We start from the raw sequence: 12,889 nt of genomic DNA, 5'->3' as shown, positions 1-12,889 counted from the left end.
TTGTCCCAAAGACCCAGGGGCCAGGGAACTTCCCCGCCTATAATGTCGTAATCCCCGATTACTCTGGTATTTTCCCTCATCACCCTGTTATTGGAGGAACCTCAGGCCCCCTTCTACTTTTTGAATGTCCCCTGCTATTTTAATTCTTAGGGACAACCCTGACATGTATATACATGAACATTTGTAGCATTAAAGCTTTGTAGCTAGTTGAACTAAGAGTGAGTCCCAGATGACAAAATTCTGGTGTTCTAATGGTATCTCTTCAATGATGTTTCATATTCTAACTATTTTTTATGCCCTGCCATGAATATGGCCGGGGCATATAGTGTTTGTCATGTCCGTCTTCCGTCCTTCCGTCCTTCTGTCCTTCCGTCCTTCTGTCCTTCCGTCCTTCTGTCCTTCCGTCTGTCCTTCCGTCACACTTTGCGTTTAGCTCTGTTCAAAGCTCAGTTTCAAAGAAACTATCCAAGATATTTTTATCAAACTTCATATGCTGATAGATATTGATGAGGGCTATGCAACTGCATCAACATTTTTTGACCTTGACCTTTCCTTTGACCTTGACCTCACTTTTCTTAAATTAGTGTTTAGCTCAGTTTTAAAGATACCATTCAAGATAGTGTAATCAAACTTCATATGTTGATACATACTGATGTAAGCTATTCAACTGCATCAACATTTTTTTGACCTTGACCTTTATTTTGACCTTGACCTCACTTTTCTTAAATTAATGTTTAGCTCTGTTTTAATGAATCCATTCAAGATATTTTTAACAAACTTCATATGCTGATACATACTGATGAGAGCTATTCAACTGCATCAATATTTTTTGACCTTTCCTTTGACCTAGACCTCACTTTTCTTAAATTAGTGTTTAGCTCAGTTTTAAAGAAACCATTCATAATATTTTCATCAAACTTCATATGCTAATACATACTGATGTAAGCTATTCAACTGCATCAACCTTTTTTGACCTTGACCTTTCCTTTGACCTTGACCTCAATTTTCTTAAATTAGTGTCAAACTTCATTTGCTTATACATACTGATGAGAGCTATTCAACTGCATCAATATTTTTTGACCTTGACCTTTCCTTTGACCTTGACCTCACTTTTCTTAAATTAGTGTTTAGCTCAGTTTTAAAGAAACCATTCATAATATTTTCATCAAACTTCATATGTTAATACATACTGATGTAACCTTTTCAACTACATCAACATTTTTTGATCTTGACCTTTCCTTTGATCTTGACCTCACTTTTCTTAAATTAGTTTCTGAATCAAACGTCATATGCTGATACATACTGATGTAAGCTATTCAACTGCATCAATATTTTTTGACCTTGACCTTTCCTTTGACCTTGACCTCACTTTTCTCAATTTGTGTTAAAATGTTGTATTACTAATATACCCTTGGCGGGGCATTCATGTCCTATGGACATATTTCTAGTTTTTTTAAACTATATACCTGTACATTAATGCAATTAAGGAAGGGGAAACCCCCTGTTGATTTTACAGTCCGTGCGACACAGACTATTAGAAACTGAAATCACCTGTGGGAAATTTCTTACAAAGAGAACAATCTGAACACTACCAAGGTATTTGTGGAAAAAAAATATCTAATCACTATGATTTAATTGAAACTGTATGCAGTGCAGATGACTGATCTATGTGAATACACATATTATATGTTTGTAAATTTCATTTCCAAATTGAAAGTGCAATAAAAAGTTTTTTTTTAAAAAAAGGTTTTGGAGTTGGTTTATTCCCAAGAAACTAGTAGAGTACTTGCATAGATGGTGCATCTAGCAATGCATACTTCCAGACATTCTTGAATACCGGTATTTGGAAGATGGGAGTTTTCAGAGCAAGTCCATTCCCAGGTAACCTGGGATGTAGTATTTCTAGACAAGTGATCAAAAGGTTTTGGAGCAGGTTCCTTGTAAATTAAATAAAAGCTGTTCTTGGAACAAACTTGTATGAATGAAGCATCTAGGGATGAACACTACTATGCTTCTGATGCAGTCAGCACCTGACCTTCCTGGATGTTCTACCTTCATCTTCAGATAATTGAAATATATAGTTACAGTTTTTGTACCAGTCTTGCATAGATGTTGCATATATATTTATAAGGGAGAACCATTTGTTTTTTTGTTTTTTTTTTTTGGGGGGGGGGGGGGGGGGGGAATTTGGATAAGAATAATCTGTCCATGAAAATGTTGACATCAGGTTTCTGGAAAAAGGGATGCAGGGGAGAAAATTTGAGGGGTATTTCCTCCCTTAAGCCTTTAATAAAAATGAACAATCTGTAAAAAATTGTTAAGAAAATAAACTATCTGTCCTTGTCTCCCCCCTTCCTCCCTAATCAAATGGTGGTCCCCTAATTAATGCATGGTACAATGTACCAACAAAAATCATTTGGTGTGTTTTTAAATTAATTTGCCTTAATTCACTTACAGATAACATTAGTTGAGGTGAGTTTCATAGTCTTTGATCAGTTGTGACTTAATGTGATGCAGGCCTTTGCAGGATAAGTACATGTATTAGAAATTCATATACTTTTCTGAGTACATTAATTTATTTCAGTTTGCTCTCAGGCAGAGATTTATATGACTTGAGTCAAGTGACTGCAGATGGTGAAAGGATTCAGAAGAACAAAGTTTTAGACAGGTCATAATGCAATGTTATGCAGAGAAGTTAGAATATGTCATAAACATATATTCTAAATACCTGATAATAAATAATGGAAATCTTCAAGGTTTGATAGATATTTAGTATCATAATTTTGAATGAGACCTAAATAACTAGAGTGAGGAAAATAATGTATAAAAAAAAGTGTTGATAGCCATAAATTAATTAAGGACACCCTCAACTTTCCTATTTAATCAGTGGACAAAATAAATAACAATTAGATAACGTTTTTTAATTCTTAGGGGAAAAAAGTTTTATTTCTTGAATCAAATTTTGATATTTTGACCCAGCTTTCATTTAGGTTGAGGGAACTTTTCTTTGACACAAATTTTAAAATTTGGTCGATTTACTGGGTAATTTTATGATCTAGATTCGAGAATACATGTAATATTTGAGGCTCTTATCCGGGATTGCAGACGCTTATCTATTTGTACTTTCTTCTTATTATTTCGCATTATCCAATGAAATGCGACAGCAGATCATGTGCCATGCATTATCCAACCAGCTCTGTCGTCTTGACCGCGTTATGAGCAGGTAGCTGTCATGGTGGAAGAGCCGAAGGATTTCAGACGATAATTTTCTGTTCGAAAATCTGTGTTGAAGATTTAATATAGAACCACAGGTACGTTTGCCAAAGAACAGATGAAATAAAATGAATTGTAAAACATCAGTTTTAATCTCAAAATGCCGAAACTCTGTTAAATATAGGGGAAACTTATTAGATATGACTTTAGCCTATGATCTATGTATTTTGAACAGCAAGTGAAATTTAAAATGTGTTTTCCTGATAAATATGAATGTGTTATATTTATAACATGGTAGAAACGAAGCATAAAGTAAAATGCTTTTATTGAATAAGTGAATTTATTTCCGCTTCAAGTCTGATGAGTATGGAGTAGCATATTATTCAGTGTTTCATCAAAGGAGTCGGCAGTTTTATCCATAAAGCAACGTAAACAACAACCAGTGAGCTTCGCGAGCGTAGCGAGCGAAGCGACAGGAATGCAACGTATTTTTGGCGAATTCTGCTCTGGCGCTTTATTTAATAAATCTAACAACAACACACGGTATAATTCATGTCAGTGGATGTTTCTAACCTGATTTCTGGTCCGATTACTCTCTCAGTTGCCGTACTAGACGCTTAAATCCAACATTAACGACATCTCGAAAAGAATCAGTCGCCATGAGGGTCTGTGTGACGTCACACAATTCCAACTACAATTCATGATTTTGATACATGTATTTTATTAGTTATCCAGGTGTACAGGGATTTACCCCGGTTTTATTCCATGCACCCTGAGGCCGAAGGCTGAAGGGTGTATGGAATACAATCGGGTAAATCCCCATACACCCTTGATTGGACCTGGATAAAAAAATTTATTTCCTGTGTATTCAAATAAATTCTTTGTAAACAAGTCCAATCAACTATGTATCAAGCTATCGATAAGATTTACTACGTCCTACAATGCATCATGACGTCATGTTATTTGCTTTTCATCATAGAGAAACTATGCATTGTGACGTCATGTTTTTTACCCCCCGGCTCAAGTCGGGTGTATGGAAATTTACACCCGACTTTGTAACCAATCAAAGCTCGTGTTACAAGCTACATAGGAAATAATGTATTTCACTCATTCACCTCGAAACTTAGTATTTATTTACCAAAATACTGAACTTAAACAAAGTGGATAGGTTATTTATATTAAAAAACCTTTCATTTTTGCAGACTTTGAAATGGCCACACCAGACAAGCTAAAAACGTTGTTTGAAGATTTAGGAAAACCAACATTGCGAGGAGTTCGGAAATGTCCCAAATGTGGAACCTATAATGGCACAAGAGGAATAAGCTGTAAAAACAAAGCATGTGATGTTGTTTTCAAAGAGAGAGAGAAGAAGAAAGGACATAGTGCCGATGCTGTAAAGATTATGACTGGCTCAACTGTTCAGGTGTTTTCTGTGAGATTGCGAGATAGAGGACCAGATTATCGTGGTTTTGTACAGTTGCCTTTGTTTCAAGACATGGATGGAAATCCTGCTACAGTGGTTGATCAGGCACTTGTATACCAAGCAGCCCGATGCTACGTGGACAGTTGTTCTCGAAACAGTCAGATAGGGTTTCAGAACGAGTCTTGTCCTCATATTCGGGCGGCTATTGATTGTGAGCAGGAAGCTCAACCTCTGACTCTGAAAAATTCTGTGCTAAATGCCTTGCAAGTCCCTAATGAAACTAAGCAGGCCATTTGGCTGCTAGCCACAGAGACCACAGGACCTCTGGTGCAAAGGGTCACAAAGAACATTATGGTTGTTAAATGTAAAGTCAGTCCAAAGCAACCGCTGGGGTTTTTACATTTTGCTTTTTTTGAGACATCAAGAAACCGAACTCAGCCAGAGCATAAATTTCAGTGTACTTGTCGATCTTTTAAGGTAACTTTATTTCATGGAATATTGATCATTATGACAAAAATGTTTTAATCTTGTACTTAGAAATATTTACGTGTGTGTATATATATTTGTGTCAGTTCTTTATCATGTTTTTTTTTCCAGACAAAACCAGGACCCAAAGAAGATCTGCACAAAAGATGTGTCCATTTTTACGCTTGTATATGTGCTTTTGCTAGTGATGAAAAACTTCAAGAAGAGTTTGAATATTACATAAACTTAGATGCCAACTGTAAGCCCCTCATTATTTAAATATGTAACAAAGAGGTTTATGTCAGAGGTCATATGTTGATTTTTGAAATCATTGAGCTACAAATCTAAGGTAGAAATAATTTTCATTTTTTAGTAACTATACCCCCAGATATTCCCTCACCAGAGAGACAAGTAGTGGCAATATTTCAAGACAATGAGATTGAGGTGTCTGACCCTACAACGTTAGAGGTTGTCATTAGTGATGAAAGTATAGTCCGACCAGCCAAGAGACAGAAAAAAGACGAAACACTAGGTAACATGATATAAACAACATTATGAATATAAAATCTAATTTTTATGCCCCACCATGAATATGGCTGGGGCATATAGTGTTGTCATGTCCGTCTTCCGTCCTTCTGTCTTTCCGTCCTTCCGTCACACTTAGCGTTTAGCTCTGTTCAAAGCTCAGTTTCAAAAAAACTATCCAAGATATTTTTATCAAACTTCATATGCTGATAGATATTGATGAGAGCTTTCAACTGCATCAACATTTTTTGACATTGACCTTTCCTTTGACCTTGACCTCACTTTTCTTAAATTAGTGTTTAGCTCAGTTTTAATGAAACCATTCAAGATATTTTTAACAAATTTCATATGCTGAATCATACTGATGAGAGCTATTCAACTGCATCAACATTTTTAGACCTTGACCTTTCTTTTGATCTTGACCTCACTTTTCTTAAATTAGTGTTTAGCTCAGTTTGAATGAAACCATTCAAGATATTTTTAACAGACTTCATATGCTGAAACATACTGATGAGAGCAATTCAACTGCATCAATATTTTTTACCTTGACCTTTCCTTTGACCTTGACCTCACTTTTCTTAAATAAGTGTTTAGCTCACTTTTAAAGATACCATTCAAGATAGTGTTATCAAACTTCATATGCTGATACAAACTGATGAGAGCTATTCAACTGCATCAATTTAGTGTTTAGCTCAGTTTTAATGAAACCATTCATAATATTTTTATCAAACTTTTCTTAAATCAAACTTCATATGCTGATACATACTGATGAGAGCTATTCAACTGCATCAATATTTTTTCACCTTGACCTTTCCTCTGACCTTGACCTCACTTTTCTCAATTTGTGTTTAACTCAGTTTTAAAGAAACCATTCATAATATTTTTATCAAACTTTATATGCTAATACATACTGATGTAACCTTTTCAAGTGCATCAACATTTTTTTTACCTTTACCTTTCCTTTGACATTAACTTCATTTATTTTAAATCAGTGTTTAGCTCAGTTTTAAATAAACCATTCAAATATTTTTGTCAAACTTAAAATGCTAATACAAACTGATGAGAGCTATTCAACTGCATCAAAAACGTTTGACCTTGAACTTTTTTGGGACAATGACCTCATTTTACTTAAATTTGCATTTTGCTTAATTTTAAAGAAACCATTTTAGATATATTTATGTAAGCTTATGCACTTATACATAATATGGTGAAAATTTATCATCTATGTCCAACTTTTTAGATTTCAATTTCAATTTTAAAGAAACTATTCAAGATATTCTCATCAAATTTCATACACTAATACAAGTTTTCATGTTGCATTACTAATATACCCTCGGCGGGGCATTCATGTCCTATGGACATATTTCTAGTAAAACATATGGTGGACAATGCTTGAAGAAGATTATGTAAGTGGGCAAGTTTTGGGGTGGGGTATAGTCTTGTTTATATGTATTTCTTTTATCTACAGTTCAGGCCAGCAATGCTTTGTTGACTTTACAAGAAGGAAATGGAAACACCTCATCTCCTAACAGTCCAAAGAAAAGCAGCCCAGTTAAACAACAACCACAGACCAAAGCTGCTACTGCAGCAGCCAAGAAACCAGGTCAGTAAGCAGACATTAACAAGAATTTTGTGAGTTGGTAGATAGAATATGTATTAAATTGTTGATGTTTTCAGCTACATGTAGTTCATCTAGCTGTAATGATGAACTTTAAGTGAACTCTTAGGTGGGATTTATCTCTCATATATTTAAACATTTAAATGTTAAACCTTCAGTATTTGAAAATAATAAAGATGTGTATAAACTTTATAAGTTTATTTAGATCTATTAAATTAGTGCTGGGGATTAAATTAAAAGTAGTACAGAGTAAATCCAGTAAAATTGAGGGCTGGAATAATGTTTTATAAATGCGTGTTGTTTCTTATTTTGATTTTCTATGTCTATGTATTGTAGGCACACAGCCTATAGATGAGTCCTTAGTTGTGGTGTCCTTCCATCAGTGGCTGGGCAGTGTTACAGAGAGGATTAACCAGACAATGCACTATCAGTTTGATGGTCAGATTTTCCTAAGATTTTAATGAGAATGAGTTCGTTTACTTAGCTAATAATCCATTATCAGATAGATAGAATCTACTTGTCAAATTGTTTTAAAATTTTTAATTGTTTTTTAATTATGTTTAATGGCATAAAGTAAAAATTATCACGAAACAGTAATGAAAAGTGCATGATCAGTTTAAGGTCTTGTCATAATTTTTCTCAATATCGTAATCGGCACCATCTGAATTTAATGCACTTAAAAATTGAAATCCCATGATCTCTCTTCAGGTAATCCGGACCCTCTAGTCTTTCATGCCCCTCAGGTGTTCTTTGAGTGTTTACAACAGAGAATCTCATCCGGCAGTAAGAAAAAGAGACTGCCCAACTTTACCACCGGCTTTATACGTAAAGATGCTTTGCCTCTAGGAACATTCACCAAATACACCTGGCATATCACTAATATACTGCATGTCAAACAGATTTTTGATACGCCTGAAGTAAGTACATGCACAACGGTGTTGGTGTGATAATATATAGCATTTCTGTTAGTTTCATAATCATGATGGTGAAGAGCTGTATATTGGCCACTTGCCATAAAGCCCAATCTAAAAGGCACACTGTTTCAGCTTTTTATCTCTTTTTAGCAAATGATTTTTTTGTTTGCATTCTAATTCTGTTTACTTAGAACAAGAATGTTTCTTCAGTCAATTGAGAAAAAGTATATCTTCAGCAATTTAAGATGTGTATGACTACCTATAATATGAACTCCCAACCAGAGCCCTTCTCTGACAAGTCAATACACTGAAATCAAAATCAGTTTTTAACAGCAAAGATCACACCCTATAGCTAAGACCCCATACCACAGAAATGATAAAAATAAAGCTGAGCTCTTCTTCCAACCAATCCATGTTGTCATTACAAATATCCCACTCTAAACCCATTTAGAAGGTTTGCAGGGAAACCAAAACAGGATGAAGGGACATACATTAACTTCCCTGAGTCCCCCTCCCAGTTTTGCACATATTAGACTTTCCCCATTATACACTTGAATGAGGCAGACTTATTGTAGTTTTCATGAAATAGGATGCCAATCTTAATGTAATTCATTTTGATAAGTTCTTGAATTTGGATAGATTTACATTTACAGCTCCACTTCAAAACCCTCCACTAATTAGGGCCCCGCTCTGCGGGCGCCCTATAGTGATCAGTCTGTCTGTCTGTCTGTCCTTCTGTCCATCTGTCCGTCTGAGATCTCTTGTCCGGAGCAAATCTTCTCTCTCCTTGGCCCAATCTGGCTCAGACTTCACCCACAGAGTGCCTTTGGGTAAAGGGTGTGCAGTGACCTTGAACCATGTTTCTAGGTCTAAGGTTAAGGTCATAGCAGAATTATATGAAAAATCCTTGCCCGGAGCATATCTTCCCCATGGTCCAATGTGGCTCATACTTCACTCACAGAGTGCCACTGGTCAATGGATGTGCAGTGACCTAGAACGAAGTTTCTAGGTCAAGGGTCAAGGTCAAATAGCCTCTCTGTTTAAAATCTTTGTTTGGTGCTTAATTTCTTTCCCTTAAGTCCAGTCAACCTCAAACTTTACCAATTGACTTAGGGTACGGAACATTTTTGATTTTCCTTCCATATTTTGATAGAGGATATGCAACAATTTTCATAGAGGATATGCAACATTTGTGATTTTTGTGCTGTTTGATAGAGGGTATGGAGCACTCGTGCTATTTTTTATTATAACAAGGATGACATAGAAGCCCTTTAGACTCAAACAACAATCCCTTAATAGTACACAAATGTTCCTCTTCAAAATAAACCCTTTTCAGCTACCTTACAATTTCATGTTCGTTGCTGAAAGCGGGGCCCTTTGAGATGGCCACCATCTCAATGATATCTAGTTTTCACTAAAATCAGTTTATAAATTTCTCATTCATACCTCCTATTGTATATTTTTGAAGACTCACAGTATGAATTAAATGTCTTTGTAGATGCCATTAGATATCACTCGCAATTTTGTGGAAAACAGAGATGGAACCTATGATCTGTATGAAGTGCCAAAAGTTCAAGTAGAGAATTTAGATGAACCATTTAAGGGCAAAAATCCAATGCCAATTCGACCTTTTGAACTTAAAACCTACCTCAAAGTTGGTAAGAATACCACAACCCTTTATAAGTTGTTATGTGTTAAGTAGATGTGTTTAGAATTAAGTGACTCTTGCTTTTTGCAAATTACTTGCAAACTCTTCAGTTCAACAATTTGTTGAATGAATAGCTTACTTTTTATTTATTTTTCACAACAAGGAAACACAGCTGCAGATCAAAAGGAACCAACACCCTTCATTATAGAATGGATACCTGACATTCTGCCAAAGTCCAGAATTGGGGAACTTAGGATCAAATTTGAGTACGGTCACCAAAGAAACGGACAAATTGTGGAGCACAGAGTAGTGACTCATGAAATTCCTGTCCAAACCATACATGTGCAGGATATTGGCTGAATTACGAATTACTTAATATGAGAAGTGTTTGAAAGATCTCTACAAGTGATAGCTATTATTGTCTCTTGTTCTGTTTTATTATTTAATTGGTACATTTGACAGGTTCTTACATTTCTGTGCTCTTTATGAATGTGTTTGTTTTGAGAATAAGATTGATATATTTGTTGGTATGATTTTGATGATTGCTATGATAGTTTGGTTTGCAGTTCAGAAAGATATTGTAAATGCATTTGCCAAAGAATGAGAGATGGAAGTGTGAATATAAAACTTGTATTTAAAAACTTGGAAGAAATTTTCCCAATACAGTTTCCTTCAGTTTAGAAAGAATGCTTTTTAAAAAATGGAAACCAAAAGCGTTTAATTAAGGAATGAATTTAATAGCTTCCCATTTTATACGGTATAAACTAGGTTGGGGCAGTTTATGCGGTTTATAAAAAAGCGTAAACTGTTCCAACCCAGTTTATACCGTATAAATTGGGTAGCTATTAAATTCATTCTGTATAATTTAATTTTCATTTATTTGGTGTAAGAAAAAAAAGATGATTGTCCTTAAAAAATGACTTTAATTTGTACAAACTTTGAATGTTACGTCAGGCGGATCGATACGTTTTTGACGCAAGTCGTTGTGACGTAGGCAACCCCTTTTATAAGATAAAAAGTAATTTTTTTATCCAATCAAATACAGCGTTACAACCAGAATTAAATTATTGATTTATAAAGAATTTAAGGGGTTAAAATCATTTCCATTTGTTGTATGGGATATACATGTAGGTGTGTCAATGTGGATATTTACCAATGTGTAGTAACTACACATCTGTGGTGAAGAACATTAAATTTTCTTTTCCTTTTTTTTTTGGTAGAATAGAAAATCGTGGAAAATTCTTTAATTTGGAAGACCAATTTTTTTAAATTTTAAATTGACATTTTGATTGGTAAATTTTTATGTAGGCAATGTGAGGTTTCTTTGTTTTTCAAACATGCTGCATTGAAATTAGCTCTCTTGTTCTTTCTAACAGGAGTTTAAAAATACAGTTGAACTTTGTTATCTCAGACACTGATATCTTGAATACCAGGGATTTGTCTAAATGCATTGGCAGTCCCAACCACTTTTTCATTTTTTTTTTTTACCCTTGTTATCTTGTATCCTCAGATATTTGGAAGTTTAATCTTGGAAGAGGTTTGACTGTACGTCATGTATTTCTTTATATATTTGATGTCAAGAAATTTAATGAAAAAAAATTGCTGCTCTTTTACAAAAATAGGGACCAGATGAATTAACATAAGTCGTACATATATGTACACAGATTCAAATTAACATGTTAGTGCTTAAGGGTTTTCCAAATGGAGATATTTTCTCAACTGATAATGATGTTTCTATGAAACTTTTATTTTAGCTACATGTAGCTGAGTTCATTGTACATTTGCATACACTTCAATTAAAAAAAATGCATGTAAATTTAGATAAATACTACATGCTAGCTACAGAGAGGTGTGAATGGGTGGAGTTGTGCATGTTTTGTGATTTTGCACATGTATTAAAGTTTTAAGTTGCCAAAACCCAAGAAATAAAATTTGTTGCATGTTTGCCATATTGGGCATTGAAAGTATATTGCTTGTAAATTTCTGAACAATCGGTACTTGTATATACATACAATGTATTAATTTATTGTTGATTAAAACATTTTTTCATTTCAACTGTTTTGATTTTTTTTTCATCATAACTTGTTGAGGATATACCCTTGGGTTAGGCAAATCATTTGTTATATTAAAATGACTTATTCTTCATTGTGAGTTATGTTCCAAGTCATCCCAAGTTTTTTGTCTTACGTAACAGGAAAGGAGAAAATGTATAACTGGTTCGGGAATCACACCTTTGCACCACTAGTCAGGCCAATTTCCAATGCCCAAACCATTACATTCCTCCCTCCTCGAAGACACAACTAACCTTATTTCTTTCTACCCTTGGCAGGACTTTTACCTGCAAGTCCAGGGTGGTCAACGGCACCAAATTATGTAATACTGAAGGAGAATAATGCGACAGACCAGACCAGAATTCGATGCCCCCCCCCCCCCCCCAACCACGACAAATCAGGTGTTCTACCATCTGAGCTATCTGGCCATCGAATCCATCAGACCGTCACATTTACTTCCTTTTTAGCTCACCTGAGCCGAAGGCTCAAGTGAGCTTTTCTGATCACATTTTGTCCGTCGTCCGTCCGTCCGTCTGTCCGTCTGTCTGTCCGTCTGTCTGTCTGTCCGTCCGTCTGTAAACTTTTCACATTTTTGACTTCTTCTCAAGAACCACTGGGCCAATTTTGACCAAACTTGGTACAAAGCATCCTTGGGTGAAGGGGAATTTAAATTGTTAAAATGAAGGGCCAAGTCCCCTCACAAGGGGAGATAATCAAGAGAAGACAAAAATAGGGTGGGGTCATTAAAAAATCTTCTTCTCAAGAACCACTGGGCCAGAAAAGCTGAAACTTATATGGAAGCATCCTGGGGTAGTGTAGATTCTAAATTGTTCAGATCATGACCCCCGGGGGTAGGGCGGGGCCACAATAGGGAATCCAATTTTTACATTGAAATATATAAGAAAAATCTTTAAAAATCTTCTTCTCAAGAACCACTGGGCCAGAAAAGCTGAAACTTATATGGAAGCATCCTGGGGTAGTGTGGATTCTAAATTGTTCAGATCATGACCCCCGGGGGTAGGGCAGGGCCAC

General features: G+C 35.3%; 1 protein-coding gene across 1 annotated transcript; it reads left to right on the top strand.

Moving 5' to 3' along the window:
- The first annotated feature begins 3,203 nt into the window (after nucleotides 1-3,203).
- LOC133180270 (uncharacterized protein C2orf42-like) lies at nucleotides 3,204-10,907 on the top strand. Its single transcript, XM_061314812.1, has 9 exons — nucleotides 3,204-3,311; nucleotides 4,416-5,113; nucleotides 5,234-5,360; nucleotides 5,475-5,633; nucleotides 7,095-7,229; nucleotides 7,581-7,682; nucleotides 7,953-8,161; nucleotides 9,657-9,816; nucleotides 9,970-10,907. The coding sequence occupies exons 2-9, from the start codon at nucleotides 4,424-4,426 to the stop codon at nucleotides 10,164-10,166; spliced, it is 1,779 nt and encodes a 592-aa protein (XP_061170796.1). The 5' UTR covers nucleotides 3,204-3,311; nucleotides 4,416-4,423; the 3' UTR covers nucleotides 10,167-10,907.
- Nucleotides 10,908-12,889: the final 1,982 nt, after the last annotated feature.

This window comes from Saccostrea echinata, unplaced genomic scaffold (genome assembly GCF_033153115.1).
Source record: "Saccostrea echinata isolate AGI-Se365-2 ecotype Australia unplaced genomic scaffold, CSIRO_AGI_Sech_v1 ptg000006l, whole genome shotgun sequence".
Taxonomy (NCBI): Eukaryota; Metazoa; Mollusca; class Bivalvia; order Ostreida; family Ostreidae; genus Saccostrea; species Saccostrea echinata.
Note: the sequence above shows the minus strand (reverse complement) of the source record. Positions and strands in the feature narration are given on the sequence as shown.